We start from the raw sequence: 12510 nt of genomic DNA, 5'->3' as shown, positions 1-12510 counted from the left end.
GAATAAAATACCTATCAATAAATTGTCATTAAGTGTATACCATAGCATACCGTTGTTTTCAAAAGTTCCTTGTAATGAAAGAGGACGCTACTTGAAGCAAACTGTTACTTTTCTCAAAAGCAGGAGAATTGATACCGAAAATATGATCTGGGAACTGGCTATAGTCGTCCTCCTGTCCATTAGCATAAGTGTTCAACTGATCTATTAATATATCAAGGCAGTGAAGTAACTGTTCAAAACCAAAACACATGTTGCTAGTAGCAATAGTTTTGAGATTAGGGAAAGCTCATCGATTCTTACAGAAAGTAATACAAGCCTCTCCTTTGGATGAGGACATTATGAATGTCACTAGTTGTTGCAGACAAATGCATTTAATCAAGAATATTATTTTATCCGATGAAACAAAAATGCCACCGTCCCCCATGCCCCTCCCCCAAAATATATGTGCTGTTAAAACCCTCTATAGTTTCCGTGATGTACAGCGTTGGGTTTTTAAAATTTATATATACCGACATGGAGAAAAAGTAATAATAATTAAAAGAGAGAATGTATACAAATACATACACACATGTACTTCAAAATGACTAAAGAAGATATTTCAGAATTCGTTTTCTTATGAGCCATTTCTAGCACATTTTGCTTGTAAAAGTGATTGTTTAGACTTCCATCTTGGAATACTCTGGCCTTCTGTTCTGGAGAAAGTTGCCACTGTCACTGCGCTTTTCTACAACCTGGAGATACATTTCATCACGATTTTGGTCTCATACCGTTAAAAAAAAAAAGTCAAAAGCTGAAGAGGAAAACTTTAAACAAATGTTCCAAGGAACATGATCCCATGTTTTAATGTATTTTAAACCTAAATAATATATATTGAATCAAAGGGATACCATAAAATATATATATATAATACACTACATAATACTGATGGAAATATACAATTTTTTCTCAAAAAGTAATTTACCTGATTCAAATTATCTTTTGCGGCCTTCAATTCCATGTTTCGTGTTCTAAGAGCGAGTTCAAATTCTTGTTTTGTTTCAACTTCTTTCTTATATTGGTCTTCTATTCTTCTTAACTTCTCCCTACTTTTTTCATATAACAGATCAGCATTTCTTCTTTTTACTTCCTCTTGTTTTAAAGCAAATCTGCAATTTAATGTGCTTATTTTAAAATTTGTTTTGTTAGAAATAAAAAGTTCCTCTTATGATCTGGTTCCACATATGTTGGCTTACCGTCCAAATGAAATTTTTATGTTCTCAAGTTTTTTTTTTTTCTTTCTAGGGCTCATGTTTTTAATTTGTCACTTCAATCTCTTCCAAAACATATATATCATTGAAAAGAAGCAAGGACAAAGCGTTATGCAACTTAGTTACTTTTAGTCAGTAATAACTCTGGTAGATGTTTTAGGAAAGAAGTTTGAAATTATTCAAGGAAGTGAGAGTTGAATATTACCCCTTTTCCCACAGGTATAATTATTCCTCCACAGGACAGATAATTCAGTTTCTCATTAAAAAGAGAAGTTGCTGTTTAGAAAAAAGTTTGTCAATTCACTGGAAATACAATTTCCACTTGACGAAACATTACAGGTACCTCCAAAAATGATGTGCAGTGTAAGACAGCATCTGCGGATGCTGTTTACACAACACACGCGTGCAGATTACTGTCATCCAAGACTAGACTAGCAAGTCTAATATCTGTTGCCCTATACTTTTTGTTTCTTCTTCCACAACACTTGCAACTTACCTTGTTGATGATTACCTACTTTATGAATCACTTAAAAATCCCTTCTAGAACAACACAGGATACATATCAATTAAGTAAACAATAGAGAGTGATCTGAGCTTTCAGTATACACTTTTGAATTAATTTTATCTACCTATGACAGAGATGTTGGAAAAACTTATCAGCAATCACTTTCCGTATCACTTTTTTTTAAATGTTTATTCATTTTTGAGAGAGAAAGGGAGAGCCCATGCAAACAAAGGAGGGGCAGAGAGAGAGAGAGAGGGAGACAGAAAATCCGAAGTGGGCTCTGCACTGACAGCAGAGTCCTCAATGCGGGGCTCGAACTCAGGAACCCTGAGATCATGACCTGAGCCAAAGTCAGACGCTTGAATGACTGAGCCACCCAGGCACCCCCATTTTCCTTTGTTTAAATTTTTTATTGAGGGAGAGATGACACAAGTGAATGAGGGCGGAGAGAGAGAAAGACAGAATCCCACGAGGGGCAGAGAGCGAGGGAGAGACAGAGAGAGAGAGAAGAGGGGCTCACCCGAAGTGGGGCTCGTGCTCACCCAAAGCAGGGCTTGAGCTCACCCAAAGCCGGGCTCAAACTCACGAGATCATCCCCTGAGCCGAAGCCAGATGCTTAACCAACTGAGCCACCCAGGCACCCCCACTTTACCTTTTAACCCCTGCCTGTTAAGGATCAAATGGAATCAATTTGGGGGGATTTTACTGTCTTGAGAAAAATGACCATTTTATACTCTGGTGGTAGGTACAGAAATTAATATAAGCTTTCCTGAGAGCAATTTAAAAATATGGATCAAAGACCTTTTTTTAAATTTGTTATACTTTAACCAAATTATATTATATTGAAGAATTTGTTCCAAGTAACCAGAAATGTAGGAACAGATTTATATAAAAGACATTCTTGACAGCACTAATTAAAATACAGAAAGATGAAAAACAAGCAGAATTCAATCTGTTAAATAATGATGTTTCTTGGACTATGGTGGACTTTTACACGGCCATTAAAATTGCGATTTGGAATAGACATTAAATTCTTAGAAGTATTCACTGTTAAGAACGTGCTCTGTTATTTCCAAGAATCTCACACTTCACAACACTAAAGAAGTTTTCTTTCCTGGAAAATCCTATAAGGTTAAGTTTGCAGTTACAAAACTGCCCCTACACATCTGTCATCCAAAAGTAAAGAGTTCAAATATTTCTTTGAAACCGAGATGCTATACCTCAAACAGCATACTTCATGTTCCCATTCCACTTTTTGATGCTCTAACCGTGATGTCACGTCTTTGGCTTCTCGTAGCTCGTTTTGTAGTGCACTAACCGTTTTTTCCATTTTTTTAATTTTTCCCGTAACTCGTTTACAGTGATTTTTGTTAAGTTTCCTTAATCTTTTATAAGAAACAAGTATATTTTGGATTTTTAAGAAGCCAGCAGAATCTGCATCAGAGAAGAAACAGAAACAGAAATAAAATATATGAGTACTTCTTGCATATACAGGACTGTGCATCTTCAATTCACTCATCCACACATTGAATAAATATATACCTTCAATGTAAGACATTATACTCAGCTCTACAGATACACTAGAGAAGACCCCTGGTTCGCGATTAGCTTCAAGTTTGGTGAAGGAGAAAGACAACTCAAACGCTAAGTCTAAATTCAGATAGTTCGTATCAGAAAACGGAGTTCTGTGATCATAACTTGATCCAGATTGGGCCCAGGAAAGATAGATTTCCCTGAGGAAGAGGTAACTCTACTGAGGAATGAAGGATGAGCAGGAGGCAATTAAGCAAAGGAGTAAGACAAGCACTCTCGACGGTCTAGAGCGTGTGCCGAAGTTCCACTGTAATCTGCTTCTGGCCAACATGGAGTAACACGTACTGATTGATCTTCCTACCTGAAGCAGGCAAAACCAAAACAGACAAATTACAATTTTAACATGATTTTCAAGACACAGAACTTCAGACAATGAAGGACAATGATCCCTGGAAACAAACCACGTTAGCCTAACACATGCCCAAGCTCACTGCCTTGAGAGAGTTTTCAGGCTATGACCCAGCAGACATAAATGATTTAAATAGACTCCTCCAGATTCCTTGAGTCGAGGTGACGAAACTGAGAGTCTGGTGAATTCAAGGCACATAGAGATGACAGGTCAGCATCCAGGAGAGGAGAAAGCAGAACACAGAAAGAACCCTGGACATCTGCAGAGGGTCCCCGTTGGCTACTCAGCAGAGTAACAACCAATGCATACATGGAAGGAAGTCATCAAGGGAAAAAAAATCTGAAAAGATAGAGGAAACACTGCCTGGTGCTCCCACAGCACAAGGGACAGTATCTATTCACGTTAGCTAGGATAGAAAAACTCATAATTTGCTTTAGGCTGATCACCATTCTGGACTCATCCAATAATTCGTAATAGCAACACTAAAGGATCCATCTGTTTGTAAGTAACCTAACGATATCTCCAAACAAAGCATGAAAAGACAACTAGAGGCATAGAAGCTATTGTTTTAAAAACCAAATAGCACTTACAGAGATGTAAATTATGTTAGACATGAACAATACGATGGACAGGAATAAACACATATGAGACATCACAAAACAAAAGACTGAAGTTTAACATTGGCAACCTGGGAGACAACTTCAAGGGGGAAATACACAATTGCCCAAAGAAGCAGGGGAAAGGGAGGGGGAAAAAATGGTCCAAATCTTCCTAAACTTCATGAAAACTATAATCCCACCGACGCAGGAAGGATCTGTCTAGGAAAGAAGAGATGGAAGTCAACTATTGTAATTTTCCTAAACTATATACGATGTGGTATAACATTAATGGAAGCTAGACTGTGATGTTTAACCCACAGACTATAAAACCTAAACCAACCACCACAATAGCAAAACTGAAAAGTTCTAGCTAGGAAGCCTAAATGAATAAGTGAATAAGTGAATAAATAAATACATAATAAATGGATAAAACTGAATCATAAAAATGACTCAATTAAAAGAAAGCGGAAAAAGAAGAGAACAGGAACAAGGAGCAGATAGGACAAATGCAAATCAAACAGCATGATGACAGATTCAAATCAACTCTATCAATAATCACAGCAAATGAAAACGGTCTAAAAGCCTCAACTAAGACGCAGAGTGTCAGAATGGATAAAAAAGGAAGACTCAGCTATATGCTACCTATGCAAAATGCACTTAAAATGTCAAGACAGAAATTTGTTCAAAAGACAGAAATATGATATAGCACACTAACACTTGACCAAAGAAGGCTGAGCTAGAGTGGCTATATGAATACCAGACAACACAGTTTCAAAACAAAAAATTATTACCAGCAATAAACAACAGGTCATTGTATAATCATAAAAGGGTCAATTAATAGCAATCTTAAATGTTCATGGATCCGTTAATAGCTTCAAAGTACCTGAAGCAAAAATTGATAGAACCGAAAAGAGAAATAGGCAAATTCACAATTATAGTCTGATATTTCAATAGGCACAACATCAGCAAGGACACAGTAGACTTGACCACCACTATTCTTCCCAAGGATCCATGGAACACTTACCAAAAAAGATGATACTCTGGGTCATAAAATAACTCTTAATAAAAGGAAGAAGTCAAGAGGCCTGAAGTCATAAAAGTGTGTCCCCTGACCACAAAGCAATCAAATCAGAAATCAAGAACAAAAATATCTCTGGAAAACACTCAACTATTTGCGAACTACAGAACACATCAAAATATCCCCTGGGTCAAAGAACTAATGAAAAGAGAAAAAAATTAGAAACGATTCTGAGCTGTATGAAAATGAAACCACAGTAGAATTTGTAGAGTCCTGCTTTAGTAGCACTCACATGAAGACTGATGGCACTGAATGTATACATTAAAAAAGAAGAGGGAAGTGCGATGCTCCTTGCTGCCTTTGTGGCTCCTCCCCTGCTTCCCAGGCGCCCCTCCCCACCCTGCTCCTGTGGCAGTTGTCATCTATTCTACACAAAGTCTCCCCCAAAAGTGGAGAGGAGAAATATTTCTCCCCTCATTCTATAATGCTAACATTACCTGAAACCAAAACTAGACAAAGATACTATAAGAAAGAAAATTCTGTCATAAGCATGGGAGCAAAATTTCTGAAGAAACCATCCACACATCAAATCTAACACTACATTAAAGAGAGGGTGAGTCAACATGACAGAGAAGGAGTGGGACGTGAAATTACCGCGTCCCTCAAACACAGAAGTGAGGCAAGAAGACGTGGAAATCTAGGAATCCAGGCTACAGAGTGACATAAACATCTCCAGGGGCCCAGGAGGACAACTTGCCAGGTCATGGAGATTTTTAATCTATTTTTTCTGCACCTCTTCTGTATCTTCTTCTTCTTCATTTTCCTCTCTCTCTCTCTTTCTCTCTCTCTTTTCCCTCCTTGGATTAAGTTGTATAGTATCTCTGATTCTCTGCCTGGTCAATTTTTTGTCTCTTCTCTTTTCCCTTGCCCCTGTCATTTCTCCCTTTGTATGGGATAAGACATCTTCCATCACCACCACCCCCCACACTGTTTACATTTGTTTCCAAGGTTACATTATGAACAAATCTAAGCACACCTAGTGGAATGGCCAACCCACCAATAGGAGTAGGGAAATAAAGCAACCAGAGTCACAACAGAGAGCATGAAACACACTCCAAAAATACCTGTTGAAGGGCCAGGCCCTGGACAGCATATGACCCCTTTTAAAAATAGTAGTGCTCTCAGGTGCAGGACACATGACAGCTAGGAAAACACATAAAGTACTGAACACTGATGAAATGGAAGAATTCTCCTCAAAAGGAACTCCAGGAAGAAATGACAGCTAGAGAACTGCTCAAAACAGATATAAACAATAAATATACCGGTTCAAGAATTTAGAATAACAGTTGTAAGATTAACAGCTGAGCTTACAAAAAAAGCATAGAAGACAGGAGAGAATCTATTGCTGCAGGGATGAAGGAACTGAGAAATAGTCACAACAATGAAGAAATATTGTAAATAAGATGCAATATAAACTAGATGCAGTAATAGCAAGGATGGAGGAAACAGAGGGGAGAATAAGTGATATAGAAGATGAAATTATGGAAAATGATGAAGCCAAGAAAAAGGGTGATAAGAAAATATTAGACCATGAAGGGAGTATTAGAAAACTAAGTGATTCAATGCAATGTAATAATATCCATATCATCAAAGTTCCAGCATAAGAGAGAGAGAAAAGGGCAGAAGGTTTACTTGAACAAATTATAGGTGACAACTTACTTAATCTGGAGAAGGAAGCAGACATCCAAATCCAGCAGGCACAGACAACTCCCTTCAGATTCAACAGGAATAGGTCTTCTCCACAGCATATCATAGTGAAACTGACAAGTTACAAAGAGAAAGAGGGAATTCTGAAAGCAGGAAGGGACAAACGGGCCTTAACCTACAAGGGTAGACACATATGGGTAGTAGCAGACCTGTCCACTGAAACTTGGCAGGCCAGGAGGGGATGGTAGGAGAAAGTCCATGTGCTGAATAGGAAAATATGCAGCTAAGAATCCTTTCTCCAGCAAGGCTGTCATTCAGAATAGGAGAGATAAGCTTTCCCAGAACAACAAAAACTAAAAGGGCTCATGACCACTAAACCAGCCCTGCAGGAGATCCTCAGGAAGACTATGTGAATGGAATGTTGCCAAGTCTACAAAGGACCAGAAACATCACCACAAGCATGAAACCTACCGACAACACAATGACACTAAATCCATATCTTTAAATAATCACTCTGAATGTGAATGGACTAAATGCCCCTATCGAAACACACAGGGTATCGCGATGGATTAAAAACAACAACAAAATCCATCTATATGCTGTCTACAAGAGACTTATTTTAGACATGAGCACACCATTAGATTGAAGGTTAGGGGATGGAGTACCATGTATTATGCTACTGGAAGTCAAAAGAAAGCTGGAGTAGCCATACGTAGATGAGATTTCAAACCACAGACTCTAACAAGAGATGAAGAAGGGCAATACGTCATAGTTAAGGGATCTATCCATCAAGAAGAGCTAACAATTGTAAATGTTGGTGGCCCCAACTAGAGACCCCACAAATATATACATTGACTAATCACAAACATAAGCAATCTTATTGATAATCATATGGAAATTGTAGGTGACTTTAGTACTCCCTTGCAACAATGGACAGATCATCTAGGCAGAAAATCAATAAAGAAACAAAGGCTTTGAATGATACACTGGACCAGAGGGATTTGACAGACCTATTCAGAACTTTTCATCCAACAGCAGCAGAATACACATTCTTCTCGAGTACACGTGGAACATTCTCCAAAACAGATCACACAGTGGGTCACAAAACAGCCCTCAATAAATATAAAAGAACTGAGATCATACCATGCATATTTTCAGATCACAACACTATGAAACTTGAAATCAAACAAAAGAAAAAGTTTGGAAAGCTTCTGAATGCATGGAGGTTAAAGAACATCCTATTGGAGAAAGAATGGGTCAACCAGACGATGAAAAGAGAAATTAAAAAAATATGGAGGCAAACGAAAATGAAAACATGACAGTCCAAACCCTTTGGGATGCAGCAAGGCAGCCCTAAAAGGAAAACACATTGCAATCCAGGCATTTCTCAAGAAATAGAACAATCCAAAATACAAAATCGAACCTCACACCTAAAGAAACTACAAGAAGAAGAGCAAAGAAACCCTACAGCCATTAGAAGAAATAATAAAGATTAGAGCAGAAATAAACACCATAGAATCCAAAAAAAACCAAAACAAAACAAAAAAAAAAACAACCAAAAAACAAAACGCAAAACACAAGAATGCAAAGAACAGATCGGTGAATCTAAGAGCTGCTTTTTTTTTAACGAATAAATAAACTTGATAACCCCCTAGCCAGCTTTCTCAGAAAGAAATGAGAATCCAAAGAGATGAAATCATGAATGAAAGAGATCACAGTCAACACCACAGGAATTCAATTATTAGAGAATACTATGAAAATTTATATGCCAACAAACTGGACAACCTGGAAGAAATGGACAAATACCTAGACAACCACACACTACCCAAACTCAAATGGGAAGAAATAGAAAATTTGAACAGACCCATAACCAGCGAAGAAATTCAATCAATTATCAAAAATCTCCCAACAAATAGGAGTCCTGGGCCAGAAGTCTTCCCAGGGGAATTCTACAAGACATTGAAAGCCGAGTTAATACCTATACTTTTCAAGCTGTTGAACAAAGAAATGGAAGAAAAGCTTCCGGACTCATTCTGTGAAGCTAGCATTCCCTTGATTCCCAAAACAGATAGAGACCCCATTATAAAGGAGAATGACAGGCCAATGTTCCTGATGAACATAGATGCCAAAATTCTTAACAAGATACTAGCAAATCCAATTCGGCAGTGTATGAAAGAATTCTTCACCATGATCAAGTGGGATTCATTCCTGGGCTACAGGGCTGGTTCAATATTCGCAAATCAATCAAAATGATACATCACATTAATAGAAGAAAGGATACGATCATCCATATGATCCTGTCAATAAAAGCAGGAAAAAAACATTTGATAAACTACGGCATCCTTTGCTAGAAAAACCTTCAAGAAAGTTGGGATAGAAGGAACATACCTTAACATCATAAAAGCCATATATGAGAAGCTCGCTGCTAATAGCATCCTCAATGGGGAGAAACAGAGAACTTCCCGCCCCCCCCCACCACAGGAGATAAGGAACATGAAAGGGATGTCCACTCTCACCAGTGTTGTTTACCATAGTGTTGGAAGTCCTAGCCTCAGCAATCACAACAAAATGAAATAAAACTCATCCAAATTGGCAAAGAAGAAGTTACACTTTCACTTTTCGCAGATGACATGATACTCCACATGGAAAACCCGAAAGACTCCACCAAAAAGCTGCTCGAACTGATACATGAATTCAGCAAAGTCACAGGATACAAAAATCAACACACAGAAATTGATTGCACTTCTATATACCAATAATGAAGCCACAGAAAGAGAAATCAAGAAACTGAGCTCATTTACAATTACACCAAGAACCATAAAATACCTAGAAATCAACCTAACCAAAGATATAAGAGATTTGTATCCTGAAAACTATAGAAAAAATATCAAAGAAATTGAAGAAGACACAAAGAAATGGAAAAACATTCCATGCTCACGGACTGGAAGAAGAAATATTATGAAAATGTCGATACGACCCAAAGCAATCGACACAATCAGTGCAATCCCAACCAACATTGCACTGGCACTCTTCTCAGAGCTAGAACAAACAATCCTAAAATTTGTATGGAACCACAAAAGATCCCAGATAGCCAAAGTAATGTTAAAAAAGAAAACCAAAGCTGGAGGTGTCACAATCACAGACTTGAGCCTCTACTACAAAGCTGCAATCATCAAGAGAGTATACTATCGGCACAAAAAGAGACACAAAGGCGAATGGAATAGAACAGAGAATCCAGAAATGGACCCACAAATGTATGGCCAACTAAACCTTGGCAAAGCAGGAAAGAGTATCCAATGGAAACAAGATAGGCTCTTTAGCAAATGGTGCTGGGAGAGCTGGACAGCACCATGCGGAAGAATGAAACTGGACCAGTTTCTTACACCATACATCAACTCAAAATGGATGAAAGACCTCAATGTGAGAGAGGAAACCATCAAAACCCTAGAGGAGAACACAGGCCACATCCTCTTTGACCTTGGCCACAGCAACTTCTACTCAACACATCTCTGAAGGCAAGGGACATAAAAGCAAAATTGGGCTATTGGGACCTCATCAAGGTAAAAAGCCTCTGCACTGCAAAGGAGACAATCCACAAAATTAAAAGGCACCAATGGAACGGGAGAAGATATTTGCAAATGACATAAAGGATTAGCATCCATACTCTATAAAGAATTTACCAAACTCAACACCTGAAAAACAAATAATCCAGGGAAAGAATGGGCAGAAGACACGAATAGACACTTTTCCAAAGAAGACATCCAGATGGCCAACAGGCACATGAAAGGATGTTCAAGGTCGCTCATCATCAGGGAAATACAAATCAAAACCACATTGAGATACCACCTCACACCGGTCAGAGTTGATCAAATTAACAACACAGGAAACAACAGATGTTGGTGAGGATGTGCAGAAATGGGAACTCTCTTGCACTGTCAGTGGGAATGCAGGGTTGGTGCAGCTGCTCTGGAAAACAGTGTGGAGGTTGGTTCCTCAAAAAATTAAAATAGAATTACACTACAACCCAGGAATTGCACTACTAGGCATTTACCCAAGGGATACAGGAGTGCTGATTCATAGGGGCACGTGTACCCCAACGTGTATAGCAGCACTATCAACAATTGCCATATTATGGAAAGAGCCCAAATGTCCACCAACTGATGAATGGGTAAAGAAGATATGGTTTATATATACGATGGCTATTACTTGGCAGTGAGAAAGAATGAAATCGTGCCATTTGCAACAACATGGATGGAATTGGAGGGTAGTATGTGAAGTGAAATAAGGCAGTCAGAGAAAAACAGATATCATGTTTTCACTCATATGTGGATTTTGAAAAACGTAACAGAAGAACATGGGGGAACAGAAGAGGGAAAAATCTTTTCAGACAGGGAGGCAAACCATGAGAAACTTTTAAATGCAGAGAACAAACTGAAGGTTCATGGAGGGGTGGGGGAAAGGGGAGAATGGGCGATGGGCATTGAGGAGGGCACTTGTTGGGATGAGCACTGGGTGTTGTATATAAGTAATGAATGTTGGGAATATACTCCCAAAGCCAAGAGCACAATATATACACTGTATGCTAGCTAACTTGACAATAAATTATATTTAATTAATTAGTTAATTAAACTATAGCCATGTGTGTGTGTGTGCGGGGTGGGTGGTGGAATCTAGCAATACACTAAGGGATAATTTGTTATGACCAAATGGTGTTTATCCAAGAAATGCAGAGTTGGTTTAAGATTCGAAAACCAATTAGTGTTATTCACCATATTAACAAACTTTTAAAAGAGGAAAATTATATGATCATCTCCGTAGGTAAAATAAGGCCCTTGTCAAAATTCAACATCCCATTCCAGATAAAAACTTTCAGCAATCCTGGAATACAAGGGAACTTCAATACGACTTAAAACAAAACAAAACAAAACAAGTCCTGATAACTCTACAGCTAACGTTACATGTAATGGTAAAACACTGAATGCATTTCCTAGAAGATCAGGAAGAAGACAAGTAGGCCATTCACTGAATGACTTCTTCTCTTCAGCACTATACTAGCAGTTCTAGCCAACGCAATCAAACAAGAAAAAGCTACAAAGGACATCCAAATAGAAAATGAAGTGAAACTGTCTCTATAGCAATGACATGGTCACAAAATAGAAGTTGGCAAACTCCCACCTGTGGGCCACGTTACTTGTTTTGGTAAATTAAATTTTATCAAAATACAGCCATGTCCATTAATGTATGCAGTATCTATTGACTGCCCTTATAGTACAATGGCAAAGCTGTTTAGTTGCGACAGAGAATGTATTGGCTACAAGTCTGCAATATTTACCATTGTTAGTAAAATAGTAATTAAAAATGAATTTTAATGAACTTTGCTTATGTAGAAAATCTGACAGAATTAAGAAAAATGCTACTAGAATTAATGAATTTATAGCGGCACATGGATGACTCGGTTGAGTGTCTCTTGATTTCAGCTCAGGCTATGATCC

General features: G+C 38.1%; 1 protein-coding gene across 1 annotated transcript in view; it reads right to left on the bottom strand.

Annotated features, from left to right (window-relative positions):
- The window catches only part of LOC125149402 (ankyrin repeat domain-containing protein 26-like), a 107727-nt gene that overhangs the window by 30177 nt on the left and 65040 nt on the right, over window positions 1-12510 (bottom strand). Inside the window, 2 exon segments of the mRNA XM_047828302.1 lie at window positions 962-1145; window positions 2973-3186. Coding sequence (XP_047684258.1) covers window positions 962-1145; window positions 2973-3186 — 398 coding nt within the window.

Source organism: Prionailurus viverrinus, chromosome D3 (assembly GCF_022837055.1).
Source record: "Prionailurus viverrinus isolate Anna chromosome D3, UM_Priviv_1.0, whole genome shotgun sequence".
Lineage (NCBI taxonomy): Eukaryota > Metazoa > Chordata > Mammalia > Carnivora > Felidae > Prionailurus > Prionailurus viverrinus.
Note: the sequence above shows the minus strand (reverse complement) of the source record. Positions and strands in the feature narration are given on the sequence as shown.